The sequence below is a fragment of the Phyllostomus hastatus genome, unplaced genomic scaffold, assembly GCF_019186645.2.
Source record: "Phyllostomus hastatus isolate PE091 unplaced genomic scaffold, TTU_PhHast_1.1 phas_scaffold_78, whole genome shotgun sequence".
In the NCBI taxonomy this organism is placed as follows: Eukaryota; Metazoa; Chordata; class Mammalia; order Chiroptera; family Phyllostomidae; genus Phyllostomus; species Phyllostomus hastatus.
Window position 1 is genome coordinate 65,550,540 of NW_025334041.1, and position 18,794 is coordinate 65,569,333.

The 18,794-nt window shown below is 40.7% G+C and overlaps 1 protein-coding gene across 13 annotated transcripts in view; it reads right to left on the bottom strand.

The window, feature by feature from the left end:
- The window catches only part of KANSL3 (KAT8 regulatory NSL complex subunit 3), a 41,896-nt gene that overhangs the window by 14,835 nt on the left and 8,267 nt on the right, over positions 1-18,794 (bottom strand). For 11 of the 13 annotated variants that reach the window (XR_006784380.1, XR_006784379.1, XR_006784378.1 and 8 more), the window contains exons 4-11: positions 9,633-9,735; positions 9,343-9,528; positions 3,135-3,266; positions 2,770-2,886; positions 2,443-2,544; positions 2,263-2,334; positions 852-926; positions 522-679 (exon numbers count right to left, since the gene is read on the bottom strand). Coding sequence is in view for 9 of the 13 variants with exons in the window: in XM_045827352.1 (XP_045683308.1) it covers positions 522-679; positions 852-926; positions 2,263-2,334; positions 2,443-2,544; positions 2,770-2,886; positions 3,135-3,266; positions 9,343-9,528; positions 9,633-9,735 (945 nt within the window). In the remaining 4 variants the exon portion in view is untranslated. The remainder of the gene's footprint in view (positions 1-521; positions 680-851; positions 927-2,262; positions 2,335-2,442; positions 2,545-2,769; positions 2,887-3,134; positions 3,267-9,342; positions 9,529-9,632; positions 9,736-18,794) is intronic. The other 2 variants (XM_045827359.1, XM_045827357.1) reach the window with 1 other exon arrangement.

Sequence of the window (18,794 nt, forward strand, 5' to 3'; positions counted from 1 at the left end):
CACTGACAGCACCTCACCTCTGTGGCATTCATTAATGTCAAAATACATATCTTCAACCTAATCATAAAAAAATGTCAACAACCTAAATTGAGGGACAGTCGACAAAATAACCGGCCAAAAGTCTTCAAAAGTGTCAAAGTGATGAAAGACAGTGATGGACTGAGCAGTATCAAATTAAGTAAGATAGAGAAGGCACAGCACCAATAGCAACATGTGATCCTGGACTGGATCCTGAACCAGAGACACTGATGAAATCTGAGTCTGTAGATTAGATAATAGGATCATATCAATGTTAATTTCCTGACTTTGATAATTATATGTTGATTATTTAAAATGTTAATATTTGGGAAATCCAGGTGAAGGGAATATGGGAATTTTTTGTAGTATTTTTGCAACACTCTATAAATCTGAATTAGTTAAAAGTAAAAAATATGTTTTTAATGCCCCTTTTCAGATTTTGTCTGAACCAGAGCAGCCTATAGCTAGCTGCCTCCCCATCACACAGGAATAGGCCTACCCACCTGAGATTATCATCAGCTCCCCCAACCACCACCAAACTGTTTTCAGCCCGAATCTTCTCCCGAAAGTCCTCCATGGTTTCAGGGTGACATTGCAGGGAATTCTGACCAATAACAAAGAGGACTGGAGTCTTCATATCCAAGAGGGGATCATCCACATCCTAAAACAGGTATAGGGTTTACAATCAGCTAGTTCATATTCACTGAGCACTGTGCCCTGGCCAGTCCGCTCAGGAGGTTGGCTGGGCCCCCACAGTCATTGCACACCAACTTGGGTGAGGCATGCACTCCCTACTCTCCCCTGCTCAGCAATCAGTGGCATCCCATACTTACTCCTCTGGGGCCATCCACAGTAAACAGAGGGAACCCAAGGCAGACAACTGCAGTGACATATTCCATCACCGACACCTAGAAAAAATGGAATGGTTTGTCTCAACATCAACTGCCCTCCTACCCAGAACCCACGGCTGGCCCAGATCTACCAGCCAGCCCCATCCACCCCGCAGGAATCCTAGCCATGGTGGCAGCAGTAAGAGTGCAGAACACAGATGTGCCTTCCACAAGCAGCTACCACCTGGAAAACTAGAACCCTGAGAGGACCCTAGCAGAGGCTGAACCACAGAATGGGAGATTTAATATTTTCATCCTGTCAATTCCCTAGATTAGAGGTCTCCTGCTCACTCCCCACCCCACCCCACTTACAGCAAATATCAGGATAACACAAATGCTCTTCTTCTCCCATAAGTGAAGAAAATCTCCCCATCCTGAACTTACTAGGTAGCTCCCAGACACCCCAAATTTCTTAAGAGAATTCACTGTCCTGGAACCAGGGCAATGAGATAATCTTTTCCTCTCATGGTCTGAGATGTCATATTTGACTAGACCACAGGAGGAGGCACAGACTTTACTTATTTGATCCACTTGAAAATGGGGGCTCTGGACAGGTCAGGGACACTTATGCAAACTAATATTCACACAAACAGTATGTAAAATGATAAAAAGATTCCTTGATGTCCTGGAAAGGGATAAAACATGAACACAACAGCAAATTCCAGAGTTATTAAAATTTTTGCTGCCCTGGCTGGTGTGGCTCAGTGGTTGGTCTACTGACCAAAGAAAGTGGTGCCAGCCTACAAACCAAAGGGTCATCGGTTCAATCCCCAGTCAGGGCACATGCCTGGGTTGCAGGCCAGGTTCCCCATTAGGGGGAGCTCAAAAGGCAACCACACAATGATGTTTCTCTTTTCTCTCCCTTTTTTTCTCTCTCCCTTCCCTCCTCTCTAAAAATAAATAAAATCTTTAAAAAGAACTTTAAAAAAATTTTGCCTACAAGAATTTTTTTGTTTTGCTTTAGGTGGGAGAAAGTATTTATGCTTGGAGGGAAAGAAAGGAATATTTTTCATAGATACATGCTGAAATAAACATGAATGAAGTGATATGATATTTGGGATTTTCTTCAAAATATCAGCAAAGAGAGAAAATGGGCAGGGATAACATGAAAGAAAGCCTAGCTGTGAGTTGATCACTGGTAAAGCTGAGTGAGGATCCTTTAAGTTTCTATTTAAAATTTCCCACAATGAATTTTAAAAATAAAGTTTGTATTTTACAGTATAAAATATAATTATGTAAGTCCAGCATCTAACACTGTGCTTGAAACATAAAAGAGGACCACACTGAGGCTATTAGCAGCAGCAGCAATGTCCTATCCCAGGATAACCTCCAAGTAAGGTGGGTTGTTACTTACATGACAAGCCACAAGAGCTCCTGTATTCCAGCCAATCAAGATAATGGGTTTGTGGGGGAAATGGCTATGAATCTTTGTGGAAAGAGAAAGACGACAGTTAGACAGGAGGCTAAAGATGGGTACAGAAAGAGCCCAGAAGGCTGGGTATACCCCAGTGAACTCAAGTAAGGGCAGTCTCACCTCTAGCACTTTGCTTCTCACTGCCCCAATCATATGCTCAAGACACTGCAGAACTCCTACCCCACTTCCATTGTTTAGCAGATGGGTAGCTATAGGGATGACCTAAAGGAAGGAAGTGGCAGCCATGCCAGCACAGATAAGTTTCAAGTTTTCTCTCACATCTGCATAACCTACCCTAGATTCCAACACATTGGATAAGCACTATTTGAATTCAAAATGAAAATAGAGCTGGGGAAGCTCCACATTTAAGTTCATTCACTTTGACCCCCTGCTGCATTCTGTCTATATTCCTACCCATGACAGAATTCCTCTTATCCCCGTACATACCTTGCCTAAGCAGGAGAGCTGAGATTGCCAGAAGCGGTGGCGGCGAGAGGTGGGAAATGCAGAGTTCGAGGGCCCAGAGGAGGCGATGAGAATGAGAGGAGAGCCAGGGAGCTTGCTCTGTGGAAAAAGAATGCCACCAAAGAACCAGGGAGTAAAATGTGTTTCTCTATAAAATCCGAAGTGTCCCCATACCTTTTTATCTCAAGCAATGCTGACTTGCCTGTGAAACTATGTTAGGCACTATATACAACCAATTATCAATTTAAAAAGTTAAACCAGCTACTTACTATCCTCTTGCCAAAGTTCTAAGACCAGATTCTAAAAATTTAATGGGCCACAGCTAAGTTCTGAGCCACCCAACTTACCGGTTTGTTATGAGAAAGCACTCCCACAGCAGGGTCCCAGGGCCTCTTCAGGAGGAGGGACAAGGCCTCAGCTCCTGCAGCCCCTGTCTTCGTGTTGGATGACACAAGCATCCGGTCAATCAAGGTAGGGATCTAGAAGGAAGAACAAAGGTGCTTCCAGTGTGAGGCAGGAGACCTGCCCACAAGTAGCAATCAGGTGGGCCACAGAGCCTCACTATGAGCCAGGCAGACTTCAACTATGCCTCTTGAACTTCACTCAGGAACAAAAATACAAAGTAGATGGCTAAAAAGTACACCTCCCACCATTAAAGGTAAATAGGTACAATCCTTTGGAAAGACACCTGGTGATGTGTACCAAAAAACTTAAATGTATTCCTATCCCTTAAGAACCTTTCCTAAAAATTTTATCAGTTATGCACGTGTGTGCAGCACTCATGCGTGCGCACACATATGCACACGGAATTGGGGTTAAACAAAAGACAATTCACTCTCAGTAACAATCAAAAAGCAGAAACAACTTAGACACATATATAAGAGAATAGTTAAGCAAATGATCTACATAATTCAATATTAAGGATTAGTTTTAAATGTTTTTAAAAATTTGTAATAACATAAGGAAATAATTTTGCCAAAATGTTAAAGATAAAGCAGAAAATGTAAAAATTGTTTCTACTCAGGAAAAATGTTAGTATGTCAAAATGTTAATAATGATCTTGAGGATGTGGAAAAAAGTATGCAAGTTCCTCAAAAAATTAAACAGAACTATTACATGATCCAGCAATTCCACTCCTGGGAATTTATCCAAAGAAATCCAAAACACAAACTCAAAAAGATATATACACCCCACCCCATGTTCACTGCAGCATTATTTAAAATAGCCAAGATATGGAAGCAAGCGAAGTGTCTACTGATAAACAAGAAGTTGTGCGTATATACAATGGAATATTACTCAGCCATAGAAAGAATGATATCTTGCCATTTGCAAAACATGGATGGACCTAGAAGGTATTGCGGTAAGTGAAAAAAGTCAGTCAGGAAAAGATAAAAACCATATGATTTCACTTATACGTGGAATCTAAAAAACACAAAGAATGAACAAACAAACCGGAAACAAACTCATAGATACAGAGAACAAACTGATGGTTCTCAGATGGAAGGATTGGGGATAGGTAAAAAAGGGGAAGAGATCAAAAAGTACACACTGACAGTTACAAAAACAGTACCAGGACATAAAGTACAGCATAGGAAATATAGTCAATAATATCATTAATGACTATGTATGGTGTCAGATGGGTAGTACTACACTTCTCAGGGTGATCACTTCAAAAAGTATATAAATGTCTAATTACTATATTGTATACCTGAAACTAATATGACATTGTAAGTCAACTATAATTTTTAAAAATAATAAAAAAACAGTTAACAGGAACAACAAAAAAGAATGTGAAAGGCTTATTTTAGGCACAGATGTCGAAGGAGGAGGATACAAGGCTAATAACAAAGGCTAGGGCTAAACTGAAAAGGATCTTCGCCCCAGACTGGCCATTTCTTTGTAACTTATAACTCTAAACCACTTAACACCTTGGGGCAGAGGATCTGATCTCATTAGACTTTAAAAGCTTTAACTTGGCAGTAAAATACACCCTTGAAACAACGAAGCCTTGAAATTCATTTTCTGTCAAAATAGAATGCTTAGAAGTGACTAATTAATGACCAACTTCTCTGATGGAAGCTGGCTGGCCAAGCTCCCCAGTCATTCCAGCACTGCATCTCTCTCAACAGATAATTCAGAGGCTGGGTCTATACCTTCTCTGCTGCTTTCATAAGGGATCTAATGGTGAAAGTAGCTGGGCCAAGAGTATATCATCCACCTACATTTTCATTCAGCAGGTAATGTGAAAGTCTGGGGAACAACCAAAGTATTTCTTGTGACTCTGGCAGTTATGGGAAAATATTATAAGAGTCTGGTGAAACCCCTGCTGAGAGCACAACCTGGATTGGACAGCAGCTCAGTCTGGGGCCCTTGAGGGCTGATGCACTACCATGTCCTCAGCCATTCCCACTAACCTGTACTATGACCTGGCAGCAGCAACTGTGCACGCCTGTGGAGTCTTCCCCAAAAGTCTGTCACACTCACAAAACCTGGACACTACCCCATTCAATTGGGAATTTCCAGACAGTGACTTGGTAAATAAGGAAGCAATGCAAACTTCCTTTTAAGGAATTACCCTGCAGTCACGCTAGCCACGTAGAATAAGGCAGAGTCATCAGAGAAGTGGGCCTCTGGGCACCGCCAGCACTCAGCTACAGAGCACATGCACCAGTGTTATACTTTTACCATGGGTAGAGTGCTGCAGACAACATTTAAAATACTCTCAGGCTGCCACTCTTTTCTGAGTCTATATTCACCCCATACCACCCACCACGCACCTCCTGGGCTCAGGATTCTGCTGCACAGCAGCAACAAAGGGGTAGTCTGGGGCTATCTTTCCATTGGTCTCTTTCTCCACTAGAAAATAGGTTCTATCTGAGAAAATAGGTTTTATCTGGAGGCATTGTGTTTTGTTCGCCCAGTACCTGGTACATTATAGGTACAAAATAAATTATTTGTTGAATAAATAAATTAATATCAAATTTCCTACCATGAATATCATTACTACATCTAATCTTAAATTTTATTTTTGCATTAAACCAGTCTGTTTTGCTTTCAAACAAACTCAGCATCCTTCAACTGAAAAACAGGTAGGAAACAATGAGTCTGAAAGTTTGGGGGTATGGCTGGGGGAAGCTGTTGGCCAGGCTAATTGTAGCAAAAAAATAGGCCATCTTCCCACAAAGAAGAAAGAAAAACTTAAGGAAAAAATAAAGTCAAGAACTGAATTAATCCAAATTGTCTAAGGATGTTTGTATTAGAGCAAAACCCTCTAAAAATTTCAAGAACCTATGAACTTATATAATTGTTAACAGTCACTGTGGGTTTACCTGGCCAAATTTTGTGCCAAGCATTCTATCTGGATTAACTAATTTAATTTTCACAAAAATCCTACATAGGTATTATTACTAGCTATGTATTACAGATGAGAAAAATGACATACTTATCTGAGATGACACAGCTCATTAGTGATCACGATGAGACGAGCCAGGCAGTATGCCCCCAGGGCTCTACTGTACCACACTGAACACAGCCCAGGGCAGTAACTGAATTCAAATAAATTAAAATAAACTGGAACCATGGTGGGGGGAAACAGTGTAGGGGGAGATTCCCAGTCAAGATGGTGGTGTAGGTAAACACAGCTTGCCTTCCCACACAACCACATCAAAATTATAACTAAACTATAGAACAACCATCATTCAGAACCATCAGAAATCGAGCTGAGCAGAAGTCCTACCACTACAAAATTAAAAAAGAAACCACACTGAGACTGGAGATGTGGTAGGGGCTGGTTCCACCCATGTAATGGCAGATAAAAATCAGGAGGGAGATCTCAGGAGTAAGGGATCTCAGCAGCATACTAGGCTCCCCAGCATAGGGTTCCAGTGCCAGAAGAAAAGTCCCCATAACTTCTGGCTTTAAAAAACTAGTGAGGATTGAGGCTTTGGAAGACAGAAACTGCTGGACTCTCAAGCAGTTCCTCTCAGAGGGCCGACACACAGGTTTACTTAGACTCCCTCTGAGGTCCGGCGTTGGGACAGCACATTGAAAGGCATCAGAGGCATACTGGGAGAAACTGAACTGTGCAGCATCAGGGCAAGAGCTGAGAGGTAGCTTTCTCCCAGACAGAAGTGGTAACAGAAGCCATTGTTCCTTTGGTGAGCCCTCCCCTACAGAACCAAAGAGCTGGCAGGCTGATGCCATATCTAAGATTCCATCAATCTGGCTCACATTGTTTGCTCCACCCCAATGATTCCCTGAGGCCCTGCCACCCAGCTTCCAGGCTCACCCAAGCTGTTTCCAGTAGCTTTTCCATATGAATGAATGGCTTACCTTGACCCACGCTTTAGAGTTTCCTAAATTCTCTCAAACAAGCAGCATCTGGCTTTAGTGAGCCCTGTACCTCTCAATAAGCTGCCCCAGACCCAGCACCAGCAGCTGCCAGCCTTGGTTCACAGCTTGGCTTTGTCTGGGCACCTCCAAATCCAGCATAAGTAATAGTCATCCGCAGATAGGTTTGTAGTTTATGCTGTGTAACACCAGAGAGAGCACAGGTGGTGGCTGACCTTGAATGTGCCAATAGCAATCCAGGCTCAACTACAACAGGAGGGTATACACCAAGCACATGGTAGGTACAATTTGAGTGTCCAGCTTGGGTAATAGAGGAGGCTGTGCCACTGGGCTCTACAGGACACCTACTACATTAGGCCATGCTACCAAGCCTGGGAGATGTGGCAGTTCTACCTAATACATAGAGACAAATACAGGGAGGCTGCCAAAATGAGGAGACAAAGAAACATGGTCCATATGAAAGAACAGAACAAAACTCCAGAACTAAACAAAATGGAGACAAGCAATCTACTAGATGCAGAATTCAAAACACTGGTTATAAGGTTGCTCAAGGAACCTAGTAAGGACCTCAATAGCATAAAAAAAATACCATCAGAAATGAAAGATACACTAACTGAAATAAAGAACAATTTATAGGGAATTAACAGTAGAGTTGATGAAGCTGAGAATCAAATTAGCAATTTGGAATATAAGGAAGCAAAAACAACCAATCCGAATAGCAAAAAGAAAAAAGAATCCAAAAACATGAGGATAATAATGTAAGGAGCCTCTGGGACAACTTCAAAAGTATCAACATTCACATCATGGGCATGCTGGAAGGAGAAGAGATGGAGCAAGAAAGTGGAAACTTATTTGAAAAAATGATAGAAAACTTCCCTAACTTGGTGAAGGAAATAGACATGTAAGTCTAATATGCACCAAGTCCCAAACAAGATGAACCCAAAGAGGCCCACACCAAGGCACATCATCATTAAAATGCCAAAGGTTAAAGACAAAGAGAGAATCTTAAAAATAGCCAGAGAAAAGCAGTTAGTTACCTACAAGAGAGCTCCCATAAGAATATCAAGTGATTTCTCAAAAGAAACTTTGCAGACCACAAGTGATTGGCAAGAAATATTCAAAGTGATGAAAAGCAGGGACCTACAGTCAAGATTGCTCTGCTTAGCAAAGCTGCCATTTAGAATTGAAGAGAAGATAAAGAGCTTCTCAGACAAGAAAAAGCTAAAGGAGTTCATCATCTCCAAACCAATATTATATGAAATGTTAATGGGTCTTCTTTAAGAAGATCAAAACTATGAACACTAAAATGGCAATAAATACATATAAAAAATTCTACCTAAAAAACAAAACAAACAAGTGGAACAGAAACACAATCATAGCTACAGAGAATGTATTGATGGTTGCCAGACTAGATGGGGGTTGGGGAGACATGCAAAAAGGTGAAGGGATTAAGAAGTACAAATTGGTAGTTACCGAATAGTCATGGTGATTAAAGTACAACATAGGGAATAGAGTAGCCAAAGAACTTATATGCATGATCCAAGGACTTGGACAACGGTGTGGGGATTGCCTAAGAGACTGGGCTGGTCTTGGGTAGAAGGGGACAAAGGGAGAAAAACTGGGACAACTATAATAGCATGAACAGTAAAATATAATGTAAAAAAAACCAAAAAGCAGATTAACTTTGTACAAAACTGTCTCAGTGAGGAAGCAGAAAAATGTAGATACATTTTTTACAGAATTATTAAAGTCAAAGTGTTGCTATTGAAGGCTCACTACAAGATGAGGAGAGACTGAGGCACAAATGCATACCTCCCCATCCCTCACCCCTGAACTCTGAGCTCACAGATCTGCTTCTGGCCACTTCTCAACACTGAGGCCTGGTAAACCTTTCATCTTCTCCCTGATAATTCAATTCCTTTCTCAGCTCACCTTAGAAATGACTCAAACCACAAGCTGCAGGGCTGCAGAAGTTACATGTATACTCTGGTTTTCAAGCCCACACCCCATCCTGGAGCCAGAGGCTGAAGACATTTAAACCAGATGAAAATGTGAAATGATACTATGTCTCCTATTTTAATAGCAAACTTGGCAGATTCAGTCATGCACTCCTGACCAAGCAATGACCTTGCCAAGTCCCACTTCCTGAACCCACAGCAGAGGCTGGCTATCCCATCACAAGGCAGACACCAATCACAGCTTTACCTTCCCTTTTAGTGTCTGCAAAGCATCCAGGTAGGCCGCCAGCATGGGCAGACTCAAGGTCTCCACCAGGGTGGTGTGTAGCCACTGGATCAGCTTGGTGTCCCAGCTCACACTTGCCAGGGCCTGCCGCACTCTCCTCGCACACTTGTCCACAGCAACGCGACGTAGCACTGGCTCATTGCAAGCCTGAAAGACAGACGTGGAATGATAAAACACGAGGTCCATTTTGTCAGCAACTGAGGGTTAGGGGGCACACATATGTGCACTGTGGGCAGCTTTGGGAGTCTTACCCCTTCATTGGCCAAGCGGGCGAGCCGGTCAGACTGCAGTGCTTTGAGGATCTTGTTGAACAGTTTGTTCTGGGCCATTGTCCAGCCTGTTCTGTAGAGGAAACTTCAAGGAATTAAAGTCAAACCCTAGTAATACTCCCCATGCATGTACACTATACAAAGATTATGCCATGTCTTTTGTTCCCACCGTAAAATGGCGTGACTCAAAGTAGCTTAGTCTAAGACCACTGAACTAAAGCACAAGACCAAGATTCTGGTCCCAGTTCTGCCATTGAGCCACCTCAGCATACAGTCATATTAATATATACACTACTAGTCAAAATCAGTCAAAATAAAGTCTTTTTAGTACTAGCCAAGCTAATTATTTACCTAGTAGTGGCTAAAATTATCCATTAGGACATAAAAGAATGGCTGCATTGCACAGACATATTTGAATTTCACAAGGTTAATATTTCACACAAAAAGGCAGACAAGATGAGCAAGCCTTTTTTAGTGTACTAGAACCTCAGACTAAGATAAGAAGCCTATTTAAATTAGCTTCAGGAAAAAAAATAGAACATAAATATAACAAATGAAGTGGCTGTTCTCCCACTCCCTGATCTTCTACCCTACACTAACCTCTCTCCCTTTCCACCACATATTATTTTTTCTGTATATCACACAATTAACAAATTTACTTTTGAATGTCTGTTCCATGTGAGTTAACACTGTGTCATCAGCACAGGACACAAGCATATACACTTCTACTCTGTTTGTGGATGGCGGGATGTGTCCTCCTCCAACTCAGCTGTGAACCCCTATAATTAGAAACCTGTCCCACTACCCTGTCCCCACCAGTCATACCCTGCACAGTGAAGTGGCACTTATTAAAGTCCTCCTCCACTCCAGTCGATCTTAATTATCTGATACCCCAACTCTGGGCAGTATTCTTCCTAAAGACCCTGAGAGAAATTAACAGAAGGTGCCCAATTAATATTTGTTTACCAAATCTCCTAGCCATAAAATAAACCAATAATAATATTACCTTAAAAAAATTTTAAAGCGGGTGCAGGAACCAAATAAGAACCTGGAATAAGACCAAGGTAGTAGTTCAAACCAGTGGGGATAAAGAAAGTGGGGCTGAGACAACTAGTAGTCAAATGGAAAAAGAAACACTGGAACCCTACATACAAAATAAATTTCAAGTGGAATAAAAAGTTAAATATCAAAAACATGCCCTGGCTCGTGTGGCTCAGTGGACTGAGTCCCGGCCTGTGAACCAGAGGGTTGCTGGTTCGTTTCCTAGTCAGGGCACATGCCTGGGTTGTGGGCCAGATCCCCAGAAGGGGGCGCATGAGAGGCAACTACACATTGATGTTTCTCTCCCTCCCTTCCCCCCTCTCTAAAAATAAATAAATATTTTAAAAAATAAAATTAGCGCCCTGGCTGGCATAGCTCAGTGGATTGAGCGCGAGCTGCAAACCAAAGTGTCGCAGGTTCGATTCCCAGTCAGGGTACATGCCTGGGTTGCAGGCCATGACCTCCAGCAACCGCACATTGATGTTTCTCTCTCTATCTCCCTCTCTTCCCTCTCTAAAAATAAATAAATAAAATCTTTAAAAAAAAATAAATAAATAAAATTAGCAAAGTACTAGAAGAAATGGTGACATCTATCTATCTATCTATCTACTGCAGAATAAGTAAAGCCTTTAAGTGCGACCTAAAACCTAGAAACCTTAAAAGAGAAATGTACTACATAAGTATTTCCAACTTCTGTAAATGAAAAAAGTGAAGTATCATAAAGTCAAAACACCTGCCATTTCTTTAAAATAGAAAAGGCCACTAGAAAACGAAGAAAAAGACAAAATACTCAAAACAAAAACGGGCAAAGAATATGAAAGGCAGTTCACACACAAAAAATATAGGCAACCCTGTTCAAAATCAAATATGCAAATTAAAATAAAAATATTATTTTTTGCCTATCAAATGAGTAAAAATTTAAAAGTTTAATAGTACTCTGTGCTGTGAGGATGTAAGAAGATAGCCCTCACCTTACTTTATTGATGGAAATATAAATTAGCGCAACCTTTTGGAAAGTCAATTTGGAAAATCATTTTTGGACAGAAATCAATCAGAAAACCTAAGTCAGATCATGTCACTCTGCTCAAAGCCTTTCAATGGCCCCATTTCATCTGTTAAAAGCCCAAGTTATTGCCATAGGCTATCTGGACCCCACTCCCTGCCTCCCAAGTCCCAAATCTCTGAATATCAAACTACAAGAAAATCTCACTAGACCCTGATGAAGTAGCAGGAATAAGCCACATCATCGTCCACAGCTGCCCCTGACTTCTGTGCTTCACTACACTGTTCCTCTGTCCCCCACTCTGCATGCTCCCATATCACTGCCAGGGCCCTGGTCATCCAGGCCCTCCCTCTTGAACAATGGTTTTGTTTCTACCTCCTTTAGGTCACTGCTCAGATGTAACCTCTATTGAGGCTTCCCTGACTCACCCCTATTTATGAAACTGCCAGTACCACACTCCCTGGCTTCCCTATGCCCCTTCCAACCATATCACACTCTCACATTCTATCCATTTTATTTCTTTAGTCTGTCTCCCTCTGCTAGAATGTAAAGGGCAAGATGGCAGGGACTTTTGTTGGTTTTGTTTAAGTGCTAGATCCCCAGCACATGAAACAGTATCTGACACACAGTAGGGACTTGACATCTGCTGAATAAATAAATGGATAAATTGTGTATATACAACATTCTGAGTCCTGTAAACAGCTGAGCGCAAACTCAAACCCTCACACTCCTCATCACACTAAGCACTTGGGGACTAAGCAGCAGAAGGCACTTAGTCCCCAAGTGCCTTCTTAGGTACAAATAATGTGAACCTTTCACCATACCAGGGTGGTCAAACAATTTCAAAACCTCTTACCTGACTGCACACCAGCATCCTTCCCATCACACCCCACCAAGAAGATACCCTATTTTGTACAGCTTATCTTTCTAAGAATACCAGTAACATGGCCCAGGCACTATGAAGAGGGAGAATAAATTATCTTTTGTAATTCCCTTTGTACATCTGTCCCACTGTCCTTGGAAGGAGTAAACACCTTCTAGAAAGGAAAAAAATAAGGTCCAACTTCTTTTCTTCTGTAAAATAAATCTCACCTGCATGTTTTACAACTGACCAGTCACACAATCCAGAACACTAACTTGGAGCCATGACTCTAACCAGCTCTGCAATGAAGAGTCAGATGTGTGGCTTCAGTCTCCTTGACTGTAAAACAGACATGGATCTCAGGTTTCTCTACCAATGAAAACTCAGGTTAGCTATAATTACTGATGGAAGCAACAGCTGTAAAGGAGCAGCAGAAGTCCACAATCACAGAATTGTTCAGAAGCTTTCCTTGCTACACTAACTCCCTTCTCAACCTCAAAACCTCCTTTTTAACACTCTTGTGGAATACCATAAGTAGTCTCAAGTTTCTGAGAAATGTCCTTTTACTTATTTCCCCCTAGTTCTCTTGACTCATTCCTGCTACTTCACTGGGTCTTGCCAGGTTTTGTTGTAGTTTCAGCTTCAGAAATTTTGGACTTAGGGAGTAGGCAGTGGGAGCTTCAATACAAGTAATGGAACACAGGACACTGTGTGATCTTCTGATCTTCTGCTTGTGGGAGCCAGCTGGTTCACATCATTTGAATGCACAAAACACTCACATGCATCTCTCATGTACAGTGAGTCCCAAGTGAGCACAGGGATCTGATGGTGGTGGCAGGAGATAGGGTGTTCACAAATAGTTTAAAAAGCTCTCTGGATATAGAACAAACATTTCAAAAATTTATATGGAACCATAAACGACCCTGAATAGCTGCAGCAATTTTGAGAAAGAAAAACAAAATAGGAAGGATCACAATACCTGACATCAAACTATATTACAAGGCCACAGTAATCAAAATAGTCTGGCACTGGCCCTGGCTGGTGTGGCTTGGTGGCTTGAATGCCAACCTGCGAACCAAAGGGTTGCTGGTTCGATTCCCAGCCAGGGTGCATGCCTGGGTTGTGGGCTGGGTCCCCAGTCGGTGGGGGGCATTCGAGAGGTAACCAAATGTTGTTTCTCTCCCTCTCTTTCTCCTTCCCTTCCTCTCTCTCTAAAAATAAATAAATAAAATCTTTGAAAAAATTTAAAAAGAAACAGTTTGGTACTGGCATGAGAACAGCCACACAGATCAATGGAACAGAATAGAGAACCCAGAAATAAACCCAAGTTTCTATGGTCAATTAATATTCGACAAAGGGGACAGAAGCATAAAATGGAGTAAAAACAGCCTCTTTAAGAAATGATATTGGGAGATCTGGACAGCTACAAGCAAAAAGTGACACTCCATCACCAACTTACACCATACACAAAAATAAACTCAAGATGGATAAAAGACTTAAATATTTAAGTTGCGACACCACAAAAGTCCTAGAGGAGAACATAGACAGGAAAATCTCAGATATTCCACGCAGCAATATTTTCACCAATATGTCCCCTAGAGCAAGGAACATAAAGGAAAGAATAAACAAATGAGACTTCGTCAAAATAAAAAGCTTCTGCATGGCTAAAGAAAACATCAGCAAAATGAACAGGAAAACAACCGTACGGGAAAATATATTTGCCAATGATATCTCAGACAAGGGTTTGATCTCCAAAATATATAAAGAACTCACACAACTCCACTCCGGGAAGATAAACAACCCAATTGTAAAAAGGGCAAAGGACCTGAATAGACACTTCTCCAAGGAGGACATATGAAAGGATGCTTAGCATCACTAGCCATCAAAGAGATGCAAATTAAAACCACAATGAGATACCACTTCACAGCGGTCAGAATGGCCATCGTAAACAAATCAACAAACAACAAGTGCTGGAGAGGTTGTGAAGAAAAGGGAACCCTAGTGCACTGTTGGTGGGAATGCAGACTGGTGCAGCCTATGTGGCAAACAGCATGAAATTTCCTCAGGAAACTAAAAATGAAACTGCCTTTTGACCCAGCTGCTCCACTGCTGGGATTATACCTGAAGAATCCCGAAACACCAAATCAAAAGAACCTATGCATCCCAATGTTCATAGCAGCACAACTGCTGGAAACAGCCTAAGTGCCCTTCAGTAAATGTGGATCAAAAACTGTGGTACATTCACACAATGGAATACTACACAGCAGAAAGAAAGAAGGAACTCCTAACCTTTGCAACACCATGGATGTAACTGGAGAGCATTATGCTAAGCGAAATAAGACAGGCGGTGAAAGACAAATACCTTATGATCTCGCCTATGAGTGGAACCTAATCAACAAAACAAACAAGCAAACAAAATATAACCAGAGATATTGAGATAAAGAACAAACTGACAGTTGGTTACTACCAGAGCAGAGGCTGGAGGGTATAACAGGGGGAAAAGGAGAAAGGGTTGTCAAGAACATGTATAAAGGACCCATGAAGCCAATGGGGGGTAGGATCAAGGGTGGAGGGTGGTTGAGGTCGGGGGGAGTGGTGAGGGAAAAATGGAGACAATTATACTTGAACAACAATAAAAAATAGAGAGAAAGAAAAGAATCTACTTTCAAAGAAGCAATTTAGAAAAGATATAGTACTATATACTTCTGTTTGCAAACATCACTAAATCAATAAAAACAGAGCTCTAGTTATGAATTAAAAAAAAAAGAAAAAAAGAAAAGCTCTCTGGACATACATGTATTTCCATGTGAATACATCTCTTTGTTTTTACTGACTGGTTCTGCCCTATTGGTAGGCATTTAGGTTATGCCCCTTTTACTGCTCTTACAAACACGTGCAGTGACCATCTCTCCTTTCCCCATAACACACACATGCACACATCTATCTCTGACTTTATATAGCTGTGTGAGTATTTCTGAAGAATAAATTTCTTAAGGTGGAAATGAAAGATCAAAGGCTATTCTGTGTTAAAATTTTTGTGAAAAAAATTTCCATTTCTGTGAAAAAATGTATAAGGAACCTGTGACATCTTGAAAGCAGTATTACACTGCAGCCTTATCTCCAGCAATAAAGCTCATTTATAAGTTAGGCAACAAATACAATTTCTTCATGTTCAACAATCTCTTAACCTTTCTCAAAGCAAACTGATCATGTTGCAAACTTTAATTCCAAGTACAGTGAATAAGGCATAATTTATGTATGAGGCACCAATAGCATTTCCAAAATTATTCTGGTTTTTTATTACATAATGGGATATTTTCTCCATTTGTTTTTCTTACTCTATTATGAAAGTTAAAATGATGGCAGCAAGGAAAATGAAATGAACAAAATGGGAAGGGGGTTAGAAAGCTATTTAGAAATTACTCCTATACATCAATGATAGCTAAAAACCACAATGGTGGGAGTCTAAAGTCCCAGAAAAAGTTCTTAGGATTGTTACTGGATATACAACAAAGTGATTCCAAGAACTGAAATATATTGTCTGTATTCTGTCAGCTTTGTGGAAGGCTGGAAAATTAAGTGGGCAGGGAAAAAAAGATCTAACCTAAGATTAAGAGCATGCAAAATATATAATTAAGGAAAATTTTAAAAACAGGAGACAGAATTTTAAATACTAGTCTAAACAGTTAAATAGCTGATGGGAACTGCAGTGAGTCAGCACAGTCCCCCACCTAAATCTATTCAATTTTCAAGAGCATGAAACACCTCTTCTTTTAGATGAGATCAGATAATCTTATGATTTCCATGCTCTAACTGAACCTGAATGATGTTCTGGCCTCTGGATCATCTTATCCAAAGGAGCCAAAAGTCACGTAGGCCCAAGAAAAGCCTAATATTTTTTTTAAGTTTTTTAAAGATTTTATTTATTTATTTTTTTTTTAGGGAAGGAGGGAGAAAGAGAGAGAGAGAGAGAGAGAGAGAGAGAGAGAGAGAGAGAGAGAGAGAGGGAGAGAGGAGAGAAACATCAATGTGCGGTTGCTGGGGGTCATGGCCTGCAACTCAGGCATGTACCCTGACTGGGAATCGAACCTGCAACACTTTGGTTCGCAGCCCGCGCTCAATCCACTGAGCTACGCCAGCCAGGGCCAATGCCTAATATTGTCAAAGGTAATTGTTCTTTCTCTGACAGAGACAAGTTTTTCAAGAGAGACTAATTCAATGTTAAAATGTGTAAAGGAATTTTTTTTTTAACCAGAAATCAAACAGGGAGAGACAAAGAACATCCAGAGAAATAAAATAGGTCACACTTACTTTTTCAGATTATAAAATTTTTTTTTGCTTAAACACCAAGAAAAAGGAAAGAAAGAATGAAGGTAAGAGAGAGGAGAAGGGTGAGACTAGGAGAGAGAGGAAATAAACAACACAAAGATTGTGGACTCAAAATTTCAGATATTCAATCTAAGATTAATACACAGACACATACAATATTGAGAGAGATCATTAGAGCATATTTAGAAAAGGAGAATGGTTTTCCTTTGGCTGAATTCAGAGAAGTTCTGATTTCTAAGATAAGACAACCTGCTTTAGGACACTAGACTCTTTTACTGAAATATTAGAAATGTCCTAAAATCCATTTGAGCAATGCTGAGACATATCGTGTATCAGTATTTTATTGAATGTCTTTCAAAAGTTGTGCATCTAATTAAACCTGACATCTGAGAAACATCTGAAGGAGAAAAACCTGATCCAACTTCTTTAGGACAACATTACTACTCCAGCAAAATGTAAGTCATTTTCTTTTTCTACATAAAGTTTTTTCTTTTTTAAAATTAATCTTGGAGAGAGAAAGTGAGAAACATAAATTTGTTGTTCCACTTATTTATCCATCCACTGGTTGTTTCTTGTATATGTCCTGACCAGGGATCGAACCCACAACCTTGGTGTATCAGTATGACACTCTAACCAACTGAACTACTTGGTCAATGAGTGAATCATTTTCAAAGATTCCTCAAGTCCCACAACTCTGGCAAGCAGACACAGGAAAACGATCTAGACTGGGGGTCAGCAAATGTTTCCCACAATGGACTCGGTAGTAAATATTTGAGTCTATGGGCCATATGATCTCTGTCACAACTATTAAACTCTGCAGTCACAATGCAAAAGTAGCCATGGACAATACCTAAAAGGCTGGGCATGACCTTGGTCCGATAAAATTGCATTTGCAGACACTGAAATCTGAGTTTCCATGTGTCTTCTTTATATATTTTTTTAACCACTTTAAAATGTGAAAACCATTCTCAGTTCACGGGTTTACAAAAACGAGCAATGGGCCTGATATAGAGCATGGGCCCTAGATTGCTAATCCCTGATCCAGATAATTCAATCAATCAGAGAAGGAGATTTAAACTATTTCACAAATTATCACACACTACTACAGAAAGTAAGAGTTGGTTGAGGGAGGAGGGGGCTTCATTTTCTATTACATAGAAAGTTATCTGAAGGCAGTTACTACTGAAAGAATTCAAGAGGGGAAACCAAAACACTAACAAAGAAAATCCAGTTTCTGACTCCACTGAAAGATCTCTGAGGAAAAACAAATCTCTAGTCCTATAGTCCATGAGTTTCTGATGTGGGAAACTAATTTTACATGATTTTATACAGAAAGAAAAGCAGCAATTTAATAATCAACTCAAGGAAAAGAATGGCAACAAGATGATTACAATCAAAGCAGAGAGAACTAACTGCAATCTCCAAACAGATTATGGATCCAGAGTTTGGGGACAAGGTCATAATATGGTGACCTGTGAAAGTGAAGCCAGTAAGTATCATCAAATAAAATTAGCTGTGTGCAAAAGTGACCTACCCGAAAAGATGGTTTGTAAGCCTGTTGCTAGTGAGGACACCTCCAAAATCTCATCAGACACTAAAAAACAAATAATCTGAGATAAACTGAGCGCTAATTTATCATATCAATCTATGGCAATGTCATAACAGAAAGATGGAGGTCCCCATGGAGAAAAGATAAGCTGCTGGCAGTGTTTCCCTGCAGGACTGGGCAAAGCTGCACCTGTGAGGCCTACTCTGTGAGCCCTTTTGCTGTGAGGAAAGATGGGTGCATCTAGCTACCTTGTTGAAGAAGGAAGCCTCCAGGGCAGACTCTGCACTTCTGGAATAAAATGGCTTCTCAGTCTCCTACTGAGAATCCACATTCTGGCCAGGCCGCCCCAGTGTCTCATCT